The sequence below is a fragment of the Apus apus genome, chromosome 5, assembly GCF_020740795.1.
Source record: "Apus apus isolate bApuApu2 chromosome 5, bApuApu2.pri.cur, whole genome shotgun sequence".
In the NCBI taxonomy this organism is placed as follows: Eukaryota; Metazoa; Chordata; class Aves; order Apodiformes; family Apodidae; genus Apus; species Apus apus.
This window is the reverse complement of record NC_067286.1, coordinates 27,327,555-27,344,205: the sequence shown is the minus strand read 5'-3', so window position 1 is coordinate 27,344,205 and position 16,651 is coordinate 27,327,555. Positions and strand designations below refer to the sequence as shown.

The 16,651-nt window shown below is 40.9% G+C and overlaps 1 protein-coding gene across 1 annotated transcript; it reads left to right on the top strand.

Moving 5' to 3' along the window:
• The first annotated feature begins 795 nt into the window (after nt 1-795).
• Nucleotides 796-16,392, top strand: LOC127385526 (cytosolic phospholipase A2 epsilon-like). Its single transcript, XM_051621363.1, has 20 exons — nt 796-861; nt 3,620-3,692; nt 4,646-4,782; nt 5,129-5,260; nt 6,639-6,679; nt 7,407-7,449; nt 7,985-8,057; nt 8,263-8,432; nt 8,568-8,648; nt 9,422-9,459; nt 10,137-10,272; nt 10,922-11,058; nt 11,471-11,693; nt 12,249-12,363; nt 12,739-12,876; nt 13,547-13,654; nt 14,288-14,479; nt 14,967-15,133; nt 15,479-15,665; nt 16,184-16,392. Exons 1-20 carry the CDS (start codon nt 817-819, stop codon nt 16,390-16,392), a joined length of 2,445 nt encoding a protein of 814 aa, XP_051477323.1. The 5' UTR covers nt 796-816.
• The last annotated feature ends 259 nt before the right edge of the window (nt 16,393-16,651 follow it).

Genomic DNA, 16,651 nt, shown 5'->3' with positions numbered 1-16,651 from the left:
ATAAAATGGTTGCTCACCCGCATATAAGACATTTATACTACTGGTGTCTGTGCAAGCTGGGAGATGTGAAATTGCATTGCTACAGATGACACGGGATGTGTGTGTGACAGCAACCACGATGGAGAAAAATCATGTTTTGTCTCAGGTAAGAAGGGTGCAGAGAGAGCATTGCGAGGCACCTGGGATCTCAGCTGTTTATGCTTAGTGTAAAGTTGGTACCACTTTTTTGACCTATCATTGACTTTAAATGCACAGGAAGAAGGAAGTCTGTACTTAAAGAGCTCATTATCAACATTTAAAAAGTAAAGCAAGTCACAGGAAGGAAGGGAATACTACTTGGGAAGTAAGAGTTCATTTACAAAGGAAGCGTTTTGCATATTTGGGGTTTTTCTTCATTTAGAAATGTGATATATGCAACCTTAGAATAAGTATTAAATAGATTAGAGATGTGATTCAAGGTGAAAGATTAATGGCAAGGTGTGTTTACAGGAGACAGGTTTGCTGTTCCTTTAACAGTCGGGGCCAGGAGCTGCCTTCCCTCCCCTTGTGTCATGCATTGGGTGGACCTCACCTGGCTGCTACGCCTCTGCTTCGGCTCCTGGGACAAGGAAGGGTGCAGGCATTGGCAGGAAGCACCTGCACCTGACCAGGCTCTGCGGCCAGTGCTGGCCATGGGCTCCCCTTCGCTGCTGTTCTGCAGTGCTCCTTTCCCCTGAGGACTGCTTTTAAGAGACAGGATGGTTTTTCCAGGAGTAACATTTGCCCTTATTCTTGCAGGAGCTCATCGCTCAAACCGCTCAGCTAGGAGAAGGAATTATGCAGCTGAGTCCTGAGGGGGAACAGCAGACTCCTCTTACCAAGGTACTGGAAAGGAGAAATTCTAAAAAGAAAACAGTAAAAGAGACTTTCCTGCTGGGTGGGGCCTGGGTGTGAACAGATAAGATTCAGCATCTGCCAGTCAGTCTAATTAAGCTGCCATAGCCCATGAAGCTTCCTCCATGAAGCACTGTCTTGCTTATCATTTTGATCGCTTCACTTGTGCAGTCTTGCTTCATGTTTAAGTCCTAGTGCTGTTTTCTATCCTTTGCAGATGGGAAGTGAACCCTGTTTTAATAAGATTAATGTCCTTAAAAGGATAAGTTTGAATAGGCTTTCTGCTACGTATGTCTTGCTAAAGCACAAGGGCAAATTTTCTGCCAGTGTAGGTAGTAACAGCTGTGAAATTGTGTCACTCTGGAAAGAATGGAGTATGGCACAATCCTGAAGTGGATTTTCAACACCTGATTTCCTGGATCAATCCTTCCTCTGGAATGCCCTCCACAAAAATCTACTCCTTTTCCAGGGGACTTCAGTCACATTATATGAAACCTTTCCTGTAGGAAATGGGAACACCAGATGGACTGAAAAAGATATATTTTTTTACTTTGTTCTCTCTCGTTTGAGACCTTTTAGTAATAATACGGAACTCTCAATCTGTTTCGAGATGAGTTAAGTTGCTGAGCAGAAGGCATTGTGCTTACAGTTCAAGGAACTGCCAACCCTTTCTGCTGATTAGTTGAATAGAGAACCCAAAGATGAGAAAATAAGCTATGAAGTGCAACTCTCTACACTGCAGGGATCATGGCAGGTTTGGAAGAACAAACAAACCTCATGCATTTTTTAGGCAAAACTCACACTGGGTGATGGGATTTAGGCTGTTTGTCATTTGTACCTCTGTGATGTCTCAGCCAAGGCTCCTTGGTTATGACAGGGCACATCCACATGTCTGGGGTCTCTGTTCAATCTGCACTCCCTCCCTGTTGCTTTCAGATTATCACAAACTATGTGGAGGGATCCAAGGGACCCAATCTCTGAAATTGAGTTTGAGCGCATTCATGAAAGTGCCTTCTCCAAAGCCAGCCACTAGCAGCACCAGTTACTGGCTCTGTAATTACTGAATATTTTCCACCTGCCCCTGCCTCATTTATGTGCCTTAGGAGTTGGATTTTAGACACAAATACAAGTGCCTTTGATGGTCTTATCCACAGCTACTCTTAGGACTCCTGGCAGTGGTTTGACATCCTTGATTTGCACACCTGGTCACCTGATGTGCTGTTGAACAGCACAAGTGTCATTGGTGCCTTTTCCTAGGACAGGGTGCTTTGGTTACCAGGAGGTTAATTTCCCCTGCTTCTTCATTAGCCTGTTCACTAACTGCCCTCAGTCTCAACACTGTATGTTAATTAGGCCCAGCTTCATGCATAATTACACTCTTATTAAACGTTATGAGGGACATTACGTGGATATATATTCCATTGAGCCTATGTATACTGATGCACTTCACTTTTTATGGATGCTAAGCATGACACATTATTAACACAGAACATACCAAACTGTTTTGCTCAGACATGCCAACTAGAGCAAAACTCCTGCTCTCCTTTCCTGCAGTGCCTGCTCCACATCTCCTTCTCGGTAGAACTGATGAGATCAGTCACTTCAGGACTGGCAATGGGTTTTTTCATAGTCATTTTGCAGTATAGGTGGAGTGTGCAGGGGGTGTTACTACCTGTCCATGGCCCTGTAGATTCACTAAATGCCTTCTGTATTTTAGAGCATCTGGAGCAAAATTTCCCACCTAATTTATGTTCTAATGTCTTGTGTCTTTTCCCCCTTTCTGTGCCTGTAGAAGTAAAAGGTTAGGTGAAAAAGGTTATTAATGTTATTTATTTATTTATTTTATGAGAAATGGAGAAAGGGTATTAATTCATGTTAGGGCTCCAACTTGAGCCTGGAACAGCAATATGAGAGGCTAAGAAGTCAAGCATGAGGCCTTAATATTGGAGACATGCCCTAATCTGAAAGACTGAAGCCAAAAGGAACAGACAAGAGTTTCTTATCAGGTGTAAAACACTCTTTGTGCACTCCTGACAGAAAACAGTCCAAAGAAACTCCAGACATGAAGTATTTCTAAGATTCAAAACTAGGGAAATACTTTTCACAAGAAAAATACAGCAGTGAGCTCAGCTCAGGTGAGGCAATTATGTCCCTGTAAAGGAAAACCACTTACACAGTGAGTAGATGGACGGAAATGCAAAGTAGCAATCTTTTCCTCTGACCTTGGAAGCAGCATGGTGACTAGAGGTCAGCATTTAACTCTAGGGAGTACTGTATATTTAAAAGAACAGGAATATAAGAAAATAATATCCTGTAGCCCAGTAGACTGAACATGTGTAATGACTGGATGGAAAGTGATTCCCGCAATGATAATTTCGTCACTTGTAAAAAGCCTAAGGCAGCTTTTAATTTTCTACCTCTGAAATTTCACAAGTAAACCTCCAAAGCTGAGTCTGAATCTTATTGTTTTGTGCAGCTAGATTTCTGTTAGATAGCAAATAAATTCTCTATAATACATACCCACATATCATGCTATAAAAGCAGAGAAGTCTGTCTGACTAGTATTTGATTTCGGTATTAGTAGGAAAATAAATGTACTGGCCATTTCATTGTCACATAGAAAAATTCAACTAAGTTGTTTGTGATTTGGGTATTTCTCTCACCTTATCATTTCTATCTTCTAAATATGCTGTCTGCCTTTAGCATTCATTCCTGTCTTCTGTACATTTTTTTTTTTCCCCTGCAGATAGAATCATCTCTGTGTTACTTACTGACTGTAAGAGTCATAAGAGCAAGAAATGTCCACCAGGCAGATGTCTGTAAGTATATGTAGTGCTCTGTACAGTCCCCCTAACCTTCGTGCTGTACTAGCTAGTCCCACTCAAAGAAAAAGTACTTCCTGCTTTTCTTCCATGGGTGGAGAAAGTCCTCTCCCTGGCATGCTGGTTCTAGCAATGAACATAGTATGTTGCCCATCTTAGCATCAGGCCAGTTCTGTGCAGAGGTAACTCCGTGAAGTCACCACTCTATCTATTGTACGTCTTTCTCTGCATCCCCAAAGGAAGCAGGGAAAGCTCTGCAGTCTGTTGAAAGCAATAAATGTGGAAAGATCTCCTGTGTTTCCTTCTGAAGTTTATTTATGTAACAGACACAAACTTTTTGGGATAATGGAGCAGCCTTTTCTCAAATTTAGCTTGTACTCAAAGCTTTCTCAAGGCTAAGTAATCCAAATTACCATACCCCAATTCCCTGTGTACCACCTTTTCACAGATAAAAGTCCATTAGGTTCACTTCTATGGCCTGTACTTGAAATATAATAGAAGGTTTATAGATTTAATTATGCAGGAATTAAGAAGCATGTTTTTATTTTCTATGTTTTGTGTTGTTTGGATTGTTTTATGTTCTGTCTAGGTAAAATAGAAGCTATCGCTTTGTTTCCTTAACACTTGCAGATATAGGGTGCTGTGGTTGTCCTGAATTATTTTATCCTGGGCTAAACTGGTTGCTTGATGACACAGAAGGAGAAGGAAACTCCTTGTTTTTAATGCATTTGTCATATCCCTAACATGAGAAGAATCATGTCCCCCTTCTTTTTTCTACATACTTATTACCTGGATTCTAACATTTATGTTGGACAAATATGTCTATATACCATCTAAATACCATCTACCATAGTGTCTGTCTTTGAAAGTAAAGCTTCATGTTGTTCAATTCACTTATCCTTCTAGAGCAAATCCTCATTTTAGATGTGTTTGTGTCTTTTAACCTACAGTAAGCCGGACTGATTGCTATGTGAGCCTGTGGCTGCCAACTGCTTCAACTGACAAATTTCAGACTAAAACCATCAATAACTGCAAAGATCCAGTCTGGAATGAAACCTTCTACTTCAGGATTCAGAGTCAGGTCAAGGTACTGAGTTGGGACTTCCTTGTTAACCATGACCTAGGGAGCAACTGCCAGATTTTAAACTTTGGCAAAGGGGACATAAGTAACTTTCTCAAGGAAAGATGCGAGAAGATATGGGAATAACACAGACTGCTTTTCATGTATCTCTCTCAGCCACAGGTAGAATGTGGCCTTTGGGATATCTGTGATTTCCTCTCATTCGTCCTCATAAGCAGGTGCCTACACAGTGTTGATTTCTCTACTCCTTCCCTTCCTGGTCCCACTCCTCTCAACAGCTGACCAAAGCAGCTGCCCTCAGCATTTCTTGGAAGAAAAACCTGAAAGATTTCTAAAGTTTTTCCATTCCCAGAATGTGCTGGAGCTGGCGCTCTATGATAAGGATGTGGTTACTCAAGATGACCACCTCTTCACGGTGTACTTTGATATAGCCAAGCTTTCCCTGGGAGAGGAAGTCTTCATGCACTTCAAGTGTGATTCACAGGTGAGATCTGAAATAAGAAAAGAAATATGTTGGCAAGAATGTGTTTGTCTGCTTTTCTCTCTAAAATGTTACTAGGAGAGTATTTCTTGTTTTCCTTCTTGTGCATGGACTGCCCAGCCACATAAAAAGGAGATGTTTTTCACTCTGACATGGGAAAGCCTCTTCACACCTGGATCTGTAGGCACACTGAAGTGTGTATCCACACCAATACATGATGCTTTTTGTCATGACTTTTTACTTAACCTAATAATTAGGAAGTATTAACTCCGTGATTGGAACCAAGTGTCAAACCAGACTGGTTGCTAATTATGGACTGTGGCATGGGTGTTTAAGTAAGGTGTTTAAGTCGTGCCACTCAGATTTGCAATGAGAAATATTCTGATTTTGAACACTTAGGCAGGCTCTGAAAGTCACACATCCCACTTCCCGCTAGGTTCTGTCTGTCCCTTTCCTTTTCCAGTTCCCTTTCAGTCTCCTGTGCATCTGCCATGCTACATTCAGTTGATAAATTACCTTATCTGCACACACTCAAACTCCACTTTCTAGTTCATTATTTCTAAATGCCTTATTTGAACATTTCTTTCTTTGCAAAATGCCCGAGGAGCAGATTCCACTAGCCCCTGGTAAAATAAAAGCATTTGGCTAGCTGTAACCCAGCTCATTACTCTCTGGGTGGTTACAGATGCCTTATCCAAGCCTTTCATTACTGTGTTTGCACAGCTACAGTAGTTAGAGCTCATACTCTTCAGGCCTACGTAAGCTTTTTCTGTCATCTATTAATAACTTTTTGGTGTCTTTAATGCAACAGGTAATTTGAGCAACTAAGTAGCCTACAGCCTGATCTCACTTCTCTGTTCATCGTCTCTTCTTTCCTCACCTTTGTTTTCCTCTCTCCTGTGCTTTCTTCCACCTAGGGATCATGTTCTTGCCCACCAGGCCTTCATGTCAGATTTACCTCTGCCCCAAGGCCCTCACACATTGCCAATTGAAGAGGTTGTCCTCTTCCACAGCTGCTTTGACTGTTACTGTTACCATTTCCCTTCCTTATACCAGAGGGGTTTTGCTGCTCCCCTCATTGAAGCCTCTTTCTTTTTGCTTACAGCCTCAGTATGAGGCAGCATCTCCACCTGGGTCTGTCCCTTGTGCCCCAGCAGAACCAGGCAAGCCAACTACTTTGTTCAAAACTGTTGCCACCGCCATCCAGAAACTTCAAATCAATAAAGAATCTTTGAGGCTTCAGTCACACAGATGTAAGCTGGTATTTGCCTCTATTTTAAAGGCACTGCCAGTCACAAGTAGTGCATGCCAGAATGAGAACTTCTGTTATGAGAACTGCCAGTAGACTAGTGCCAAATGTTTTCCTTTCTTTATTTTCCAGAGACAGGAGGAGCTAGAGGTTGGATTCACACTGGACAACATGTGAGTAAACATGAAATGCAACATAATCAGCAGCAAAAAAACCCAAACAACCCAGCATTTCAGAGGCATGAAATAATCTAGTCTTATTGTCCAGAGTGTATAATTCCTTGATGATGTTGATGGTGAACACTGTTTCCCAAGGAATCTGTGCTATGAGCACAGCTATGAGCTGTTTCATGATGAATGGTGTGTGCCTGGATGACCTCACTTGAGCTTCAGGGAGACAGGGAGAACACACTAAAAACTTTTTTTTAATCTGGTGTAATGAACACTACTGAAAGTCAGAATACTGGGATTGCTGTTCTGTTACATGTTTTTCTTTGAGATCAGCAGGAGAGTTCACCTTCCTTCAAAGCATAACATGGAATAACATATTGGATTTCTGATTTAGAGCCCTTTGTCAGTCCTCCAAGAAACTGCAATTCTTAAAACATTGTGTTTGTAGAAATCTTCTGCAGCCTCTGCTTGGGGCTCACTGTAAAAATCACTATATGGTTTAGCCCTGTGGTACCTGTTTTTTTTGCTGAGCTCCAGGACTGGACAAACCGGTAGGATGATGATTGTGCCTTGACTGAGTAAAGTGAGGTAACCTGTTGCATGAGTCTCCCGGGAATTTTCTTTCAAATCCAACACAGAGCTAAAAATATGTAAGAGGAAAATTAGGAGAAGGGTGTGGCTCATTAATTATACTGAGTTATTAAAAATGTATTTTTCTTTCGTTTCCTAGTTCAGGCCCTCCTGAAACCATCATTACTAATGGAGTACTGGTGGTGAGTGTTATGTGTTGTCATCTTTCTTGTCCTGTTGCCACATTTTTTTCACTTGACTCAGGCCATTGTACCCTTTGAGCAAAGCCAGGACTGAAATGCTGTGATTTCCCTCTTCATCATATGTCTCACGACACATCCTCATGGATGGCACCTGTGGGGAGGCTGCACCTGGAACTGTGGGGAGATCCTGTATCCTGGCATCCATCTGGTGTTGCAAAATCAACACATGGAAGAGTTTTAAGTCTGAGACATAAGTGGAGCAGTGAACTCTCACTTGGACATCACTCCTTCTAAATTCCAGCTCATTCACTAGCGTTTTTTAATATTTATTTTTGCTTAAATCAGTCTCCGTTGGGATCCCAGGGAGTGCTGTTTTTCACTTTGCCCTTACCTTGTCCATTCTGCAAGCCCTGATCATCCAAGCTGCATCCCTAACCTTGCCCAGTTTCTCAGACTGAGACTTAGACTAGGAAACAGAGTCTCAGAGTGGAGAATTCCCTGACATGAGGTATTTTATTGTTTATGTCTCCTACAGTCTCGCAAAATCTGCTGCTTGGAAGTCCAGGTGGTTGAAAAGAAGAAGAAGAAAAAGAAGAAAGCTTTATCAAGTGAGGTTATTTCTCCATCAGCTGTTTTTAAAATAATGACATGCTAATATTATGAAGGCTGTTAGCTTAATGTAAACACAAAAAACCTAACCATATCCTGCATGTCAAAACATGAGAACAACCTTGTGATAGACTTTGCAAGAAATTTTGTTTCCAATTTTCATGAGAAAATTGTTTTGTGTCTGCTTTTGTGTCACTCCCTTAGAAAAAGAGTTCTCCTTTAAAGTGCAAGGCTCTTATGAGGGCACACAGGACATTATGCTGGGATCTGATCTTGTCTTCGGCTCCTCCTCTCCTGCCAAATTCCACTATGCCAGATATAAGCAGCCAACGCTGGATGTTACACTGCCAGGGAAGAAACCAGCTCCCTCCTTTGTATGTTGCAACCAGACTTTATAAAACATAATACTGTGAAGTAACATGCACCATAAATAGTAACATTAACTTGCGTTGTGGAAAGAGAGTAACATTCCCTACAATATGAACTTGGATTTATTTGTCTTTTTTCAGCACTCCCATGTGTTTGATACAGGGTCTCCAAACATGGAACTTCATTCCCTTCCAAGTGGAAAAAACATAACCTTAGCAGAGGTGAGTGCCTACTGTTTTGATGGAAAGGTTGAGAAACCTGAGTATGCAAGTCTGCATCCCCCTGATGATTACCAGGGGGGGTAGTCAACTGATGATGAAAGCCTGTAGACAAAGATGCCACAATCTAATAGTGGTGGGTCTTTTGGTGCTAAGGCCAGGCTGTGCTTTATTCTCTTTGGATGGACGTGGGAATACGAGGGATTGTGTTACTCCATCCTGATCTTAGTTCATGCTAAATTTTGAGGCTCTGCCTTTCCCCTTCTTACATGCCAGTGGAGCACCTGAACTAACTGAGATAGCACCAGTCTCCTGTTCATGGTGACCATGCTTTGCAAAGCACTTTTAGATTCATGGATTAAGATAATAATACATATAGAACTAAAGATTACAGGGTATGGCTGTTGTGGGGTATAAAGCCACATAAAGGTAGAAGCAAATGCTGCTATGTAAAGTAGTAGTGTGGATGTAGCCTGGCTGTCTGCCTAGGAGAAGTAACATTGGCGGAAATGGGTAAGGTATTTGTTATCATTACTTTCCTCTGTAAACAGCAGCTGTATTCAGACATTACATTTACTAGAAAACACTGAGAATTACTGAACAATTTCCCTGATAATAAACCGCTGCAGTCAATTCCTATATGCTGCTGGGTTATTCAGAGCTCCTGATTTGTACCTGCACTGCTGGGACAGCACAACCTAAAACTCCACCTGGGGATGCAGGCAAAGAGTGCTAAAGCAGGTCATGCTTACACTGTTTGCTTTCTTCCTTTCCAGGATAAAGGATTTGATTTACATGTGAAGGCAGAAGACTGGTAAGAGACATGGCCACTCTCCGAGGCTAACTCGTCCTTAGCTAAACTCATCTCACCCTCTGCTCTTTTCTGAGGAGAAAAGAGCAGTCACAGTAGGACAGTAGGTTCTGTGACCAGGTGATACAGAGTTCACATGAGCTGAAAGCATATGTATGTGTAAAATTAACAATATATTTAGATAATTGATATAAAGACACTGATCTCTAAAAAGACATAAAAGAAAAGAAATAATATTACTAGCTAATCATCTTTGCACAGCATTGTCAATTTTATGCTCAGCATACTCTTATACCTTTTCTTCAACACTGTGGAAGATTGCAGCTGATGACCTGGTGCTGCTGGTCATGAAGTAGGTAAATTTTGCTGCTGACTTCAAAACAAAAGGTTTTTTTCCTATGTCTCTCAGTGCAGATTAAAGTAGGAGAGAAGCCAGACAGCAGATGTCTCAGAAATTATCTGCAGGAATGTCTTTCCTTATGGTTTCTTTTGATAACTTCTTAGAAATTTAGCAATCCCTCTTTCCATTGTTCTTGCACCGTAAACCTGCTTGGGACTGTGGGAAAGGTTCCTCTTGTAAATGAGGTACCTTGTGGATCTTGTTTATTTCCTTGTTTTGGAAACTGAGTTTGTCTACCAAAAATAAAATAGAATATTCTTTTTTCTTATCTCTGCTCCAGCCCAGACCACCTTGATGTGCGTTTAGGGTTCAACCTCTGTGTGCAGGAGCACGACTTCCTACACAAAAGGCAGAAGTTTGTCGCACCTGCCCTGAAGAAGGTCCTGCAGCTGGAACAGGATCTGTTGGACCATGAGGTCTGTAGGGCAAACATTCAAAACATCTAATGAGTGCTTAGCAGTGGGGACATAATATCATAATATGACCTCTTTTTCTTCACAGTTTATTTTTTTTTTCTGGAGTTTGCTCATCTTCCAATACTGACCCACACTTTTAATCTCACCCTGCTGTCTTTATGTCTTTTGTGGTTGCTATCCTGAGTTTATCTCTTCTGCTCCTACACTTCCATTGCAAGCCAACCTAGATAGTCCTTATATAGAAATGTTTTTTTCCACACACTTTTCCCTACCATTGTTACCCTCATTGATAATACTCCCTCCTTTCTTTGATTTGTGAGATTTCTTTTTAATTCCTGCCTTTTACAACTGATGTTTTCTGTCGTACTGTCTCTTTTGGTTTGAATTAATGCATTTTCATTTGGTTTTTACCAAACATCTGTGCTGAACACACTGGAAACAAGTGTCAGTTATGTAAGCAAAAAAATTATGATTACTTTTACTCCTGTTAAACGGTAGCTTATGTTTCAGTAGAAATCATTTGTAAAGAAGCCTGTAACTGGGCATGTGTGCTGCTGTCAGGGTTTGTGTAGTAGGAGGTCTCTGCTGAGACCTGGTGAGCTGCAGTCCTCTGTCTGATGTCAGCCCTCTCTCTTTGTGTGTTGCACAGACCCCAGTGGTGGCCATCATGACCACAGGAGGAGGGATGAGGTCTTTGACCGCGCTGTACGGCAGCCTGCGCGGCCTCAGGAAACTCGGTGTCTTGGACTGTGCCACATACCTGACTGGCTTGTCTGGTACTACATGGTAAGTAGGACTGGGCAGCTCTTGGCTGGAGCCTTCCTGATGACACCATTGCACTGAAGTAGGCTGGGGCTGACACGCAGTAGTCTACCTATAGTACCTTCTCAGTAGTCCTATGTTTTTATCTTGCAAATTTTACAGATTAAAGTCTTTTCAATGGGGAAAGTGATACAATTTCTAATAGTGTGAAAACAAGTGTTTTGCTAAGAACAGCTTATGGAAAATTGCTCAAGCCATTTCAACAGGGATAATGACTCTTACTTCAAAGGGAACATGATAATTTCTTAAGGAACTGAAGACAGGAATCTCTACTTAATTTCAAACCAACACTTAAAATTGGAAAGCAAAATGTAGCTGTTGCCTACTTCAAAAGTTGGGTTTTTTTTCCTCTTTGATATGTATTTCCTCTTCCTAGGACCATGTCAAACTTGTATAGAGATGCTGATTGGTCACAAAAGGATCTTGACAAGCAAATCAGTGAGGCTCGAAAACATATGACCAAATGCAAAATAAATTCCCTTTCCTTGGAGTATTTGAATTACTACAAAAAGCAGCTGTGTCAACGGAAAAGAGAGGGCCACAAAACATCTTTTATAGATCTCTGGGGACTTGTCCTGGAATCTTTGCTCCATGACGGGGTACAGTATGTCATAAAGCAGCATTTACAGTGCCTTACAATTTCCTGTAAACCTATCTCTGGAGAAGATATTTTCCTATTTGTTCTGAGAGAAGTAGTTTCTTATGAGACTGTGTGTATGCAAATGAACATGCATTTCCAAAACGTTTGGTGACAGTCTTTTAGATCTCCAACCATGGTGGAAAAAAAACATTCTTGCTTGTGAGATTTTGGGTATGTTTTTCTGAGAAAGCTCCAAGATTAACATTTTGAAAAAATAGTGTATTTTAAGATTTTTTTTTGCATATTCTGCAAGTATTTTGTTTAGAAATAGCAAAATTAGAGACATTATCTTAATGCATCAGATTAAATGTCTGCAGATATTTCTATAACAGAATGCTTACAGGAATTTTAGAAAAATATGAAACATTTCAGAATTTAAGCTCAGCATGCATTATACCTCAGAGACAGAAATTTTTCTGCCCTACAATGCAGAGATTTTCTCTGCCCCTAAATGCAGAGAAAATCTTCCTGTGCTAATTTTTGTCTTAGTGTAATCGTATTTCTGGAATCACAGAAAGACAACCATAGGCTCTCTGATCAGCAACAAGCCCTTGATCGTGGTCAGAATCCATTGCCTATCTATACTGCAGTCAACGTCAAGAACAACTATAGCACTCTGGATTTCAAAGGTAATTATGAGACTTCTTAGAGTCATTTGTGCTTGTATTTAAGATGATAAATCCTGGGTCAGTGTCTTTAAATAGTCTTTAAAAAATCCCTTTCATTTAAAGACCAGAACCTCAGCTAATTTGTGTTAATGTAATGTCCTGTGGTCAGATAAGTTTCACTGTCTATGCAGCAGACTCAAAAATATCCCAAAGACTTTTCATGTTAATGAGTTTTCGTTTGTATCATAGTTACAACTCATGGCTACTGGTCTGACATAACTGCAGAAATTAGTTCAATTTTTAAGTCCTTTCGATCCCATGACAGCAACATCATCTTTATCTACAGCTAAGGGGCTGTAGTAAGACATTGCTCTCTTCTTTCTGTGCTTTTCACAGAATGGGTGGAGTTCACCCCTTATGAAGTGGGAATTCAAAAATATGGAGCTTTTGTTCGTGCTGAGGATTTTGGCAGTGAGTTCTTCATGGGTCGGTTGATGAAGAAGGTCCCTGAATCCCGCATCTGCTTCTTAGAAGGTAAGTTATTGTCTTAAAACATCTGAATTTTCATTTATTTTTTATTTTTTTTATTGTGAACTGTATAAACTAAGAACTAATAAAGCACTGGTGTATGACTGACAGGGCAGTTTCACCAGAGAGGATACTTCATCGTTGAACTAACACTTAATGTAAATGGATTCAGTTTACTGTAAAAAAGAAAACTCTAAGTGACAGACACATAGGATTGGGTTTGGTTTTTATTGTTTGGTTTTTTGGTGGTTTGTTTGTTTGTTTGTTTGTTTGTTTGTTTGTTTTTAAGGTAGTTTTTAATAAAATTGCAGTATTCGTTCCAGTCCAACAATAAAATTTGGGTCCCTGGAAATCCACAATTCTGCTCATGCTACTCCAGAAGGGTGAACTCCAGACTCTGTTGCCTGTCTCACAGGCAGCCAGTAATTTGTGTGCTTCCTATGGACAGTTTACATGACGCTTCATGCTGATTCTCCATTGCATCAGAGTGTGCTTGAACATGTCAGGTTTCCCCTGCTCCAGAGAGTCTGCTTTGACCACCTATCACTGGCTTCAGTTTATACTGTCTACGTAAAACAAACTAAAGAAAAAAACCTTGTGAATTTCATCTAATGATAACAGTTTTGCAATTCGTGATGTGTGAATGTTTGAGTTAGAAAGCTCTTCCCTTTTACAGGCATATGGAGTAGTTTATTTTCATTGAATGTGTTATATATCTGGAATTTGTCCCACTCATCAGAAGACTTCTGGCACAGGTGGACCCGGGACAAAATCAACAATATAGGTAAATTCTCATACTTCTTCCTTACTGGCTATTCACTGTTAGATTGAATCCTCACACCCTTCTGCTATGTGAGATGTGCACTCTATATTTGGCATTTTTGGAGTGTTTCTTCAAAGTCCACATTGCCTTTCTGGAAGGAATTGGATCAAAAGTCTCACTCTGCAAAGCATAATTTAAAAATCTCCAGTCCTGTGACCTATGTATTTACTGAGGGCTCAACACAGATGAGTAAAATGTTCAGGAATGAGAAGATTGATCTGTAAATTATTAATAAAGCAAAAATATTTTGATGACACGAAGTAGAAGCTACTGTACACAATTAAATACAACATTTACCCTTTTCCAAAGCCCACATTCAGGTTGTTGCATAAGTGTGCAAATTTTTATTGCTGCCTGATACTGGGTCTTGTCTTTTATCCAAGTCTGGTCTATATAAGCAAATGGTATTTGGTTGACTGGCAAAAATAGCATTTTATTTTCTTTTTCATTCAGTCACTTGTGATCATTGAGTCTTTTCCTTCTAGGCCTTTCAAATAAATAAATAAAACCAACTGATTTTTATTACTTACCTTGACATCCTGGGTGGTGAGCTTGCTCTAGGCAGGTAGAATTTAACAGCCTTTCCCTGTGCAGAGGAGGAACCTATCCTACCACTGAAGCTGCACGAGCTGAGGACGCGCCTGTTCACACCCCCTGGCTCCCTTGGCAGAGTTATTCGCAGCGTTCTCACCGACCGCCCCTGCATTGCCCAGGAGCACAACTTCCTCAAGGGTTTGCAGATGCATAATGGATACCTGGAGAACAAGCACTTCTGCAGATGGAAAGGTAACAGAAGACCCATGTGCCTGGGAAGAGGGTAAACAAGCAGAACAGAATGAAAACACACATCATTTGATATTAAACCCATTCTCAAAGGTCGGAAGCTGTGTTTGGGCAGAATCACTGTTAGATCAATCAGTTGTGGCACAATGGGATGTAGGGTGGCATGGTGCTGAGCTCCATGCCAATGGTTTGCTGGTGGCACACACCTCCTGAGTAAGGGGCACTGGGTTCTCATGGTGGTCCACTGTTTCTCTCTCTGGAGACATACTTGGTGGGGAGGCACCAGAAACCCTCTTAAATGAATGTCATTACTGTGGGTCCAAAACTGCATATGGCTGGAGATGGGAGGGCAGAAGAGAAGGATATGGTGAATATCCCTTCCTCAAAGACAGTAACCAGTTAGGGCTCTGTGATCACAGTGTAAGGGTAGAATACAGACTAACCAGTTTTACACTACTGCATTTACAGAAATAAGTATCTTTCCTTTTAGATACTGTGTTAGACACATTTCCCAACCAGCTGACACAATCAGAGGAATTCCTGTCCCTGGTAGATACAGGATTTTTCATCAATACAAGCGTCATGCCACTTTTAAAACCAGAGAGAAAGGTGGATGTCATCCTACATTTAAATTACAGTGCAGGATCCCAGACACAGGTGAGATGAATTGAAGCAGTCTCTATTTCTTCTTCAACAGCTATGTACCTTGAAGTTTTTAACACTTAAGTGCTTTCTGTATTGCTCCTACTAAAAGTTTTAACCACTAGCATTTTTACTAATACTTTGTTTATAGGGTCTACATATTGTCATTGTTTTTTCTTGTATGATACAACTGGTTTGTGGTAAGAGCTCAGGAAAAAAACCCTTTTCTGCTTTCAAATAGGGGTTTTGGAGCTTTCACACAGCTAGCTTGGAAAACACCCCCTTTGTTACTGAACTCCAAGAAATCCTGAGCCCTGAAATCCTCTTTATGTCTTAGTACTGTTCTGTTCATTGATCCAGGCTCTGGACCAGACGTGCAAGTACTGCTCAGAGCAGGGAATCCTTTTTCCCAGGGTTGACTTGAGTGAAGAAGACAATAAAAACCTGAAGGAGTGTTACCTCTTTGATGGTGCTGAGACTCCAGGAGCACCAGTACTGATATTTTTCCCACTCATTAATGACACCTTCCGAAAATACAAAGCACCAGGTAAGTAATAAAGCATGTCAAAAAAGGCTACAATCATGACCAGCCTATTAAAGGGAATACATTTAATACCCCAACACTTCAACTTTACTGTTGGCTCATTCAGTACATCAAACTTCTCAGCTGCTTAAACTTACTTCTTGTATCAAGTCAAATTTGCTATTATGGTGGTCCTGTTTCAATCCTCAAGCTAGTTACTTTGTAGGTAACTTTGATGTACCTACGTGAGCCATAGACACAGCTCAGAACTGCAGTGTAGACCCATGTGAAAGGAATAATCATAATTTTTCTACCTGCATCGTGTGAAGCACCTGATATCTGCCTGACCCAGGGGCTGCAATCTCAGTTTGAAAAATAATTATTTGTTTAAAACCTAATTTTAAAACCCCACAAGATGAATTTATGTTATGGACTCTCTCTGTGGAGACACATCCTTTTCCCCTGCTCTGTTAAGAATCTACTTGCTTATGACCAGAGTAACTCCCATCTTTCAGCAGTCGTTTGTCTCCCCATCTTCCTAGGTCAGAAGCGCTCAGAGGCAGAGATGGAAGATGGCAAAGTTGACCTCTATGGCTGCTGTTCCCCTTACTCAACATATTCAGTCCAATACACTGAGAAGGCATATGACTGTTTGGTTCAGCTGGGTGAATACAACATCCTGAATAATGAAGACCTCATTATGCAGGCCTTGCACACAGCAGTGGCACGGAAAAAGCAGAAAAGGAAATAATGTTATATGTGGGAGGATTCTTTTGTGTCCCTCTACCCACCAGTAGACTGAAGCTCCCTTACAATTGGCCAGCAGGCTTCAAAGGATTCCTCTTCAAGATCACTTAACAGCAATCTCAGATGAATGAAGAAGACACTGAAGAGAAACTTTTTTATCCAAAGTATTTCACTGCAGCAGTTTGTTGCAATTCAGCTATGACAGGGGAGTGCAATTCATTGTTATGTGCAGAGTATGGGCAGCCACAAGGAAGAATGTTCTA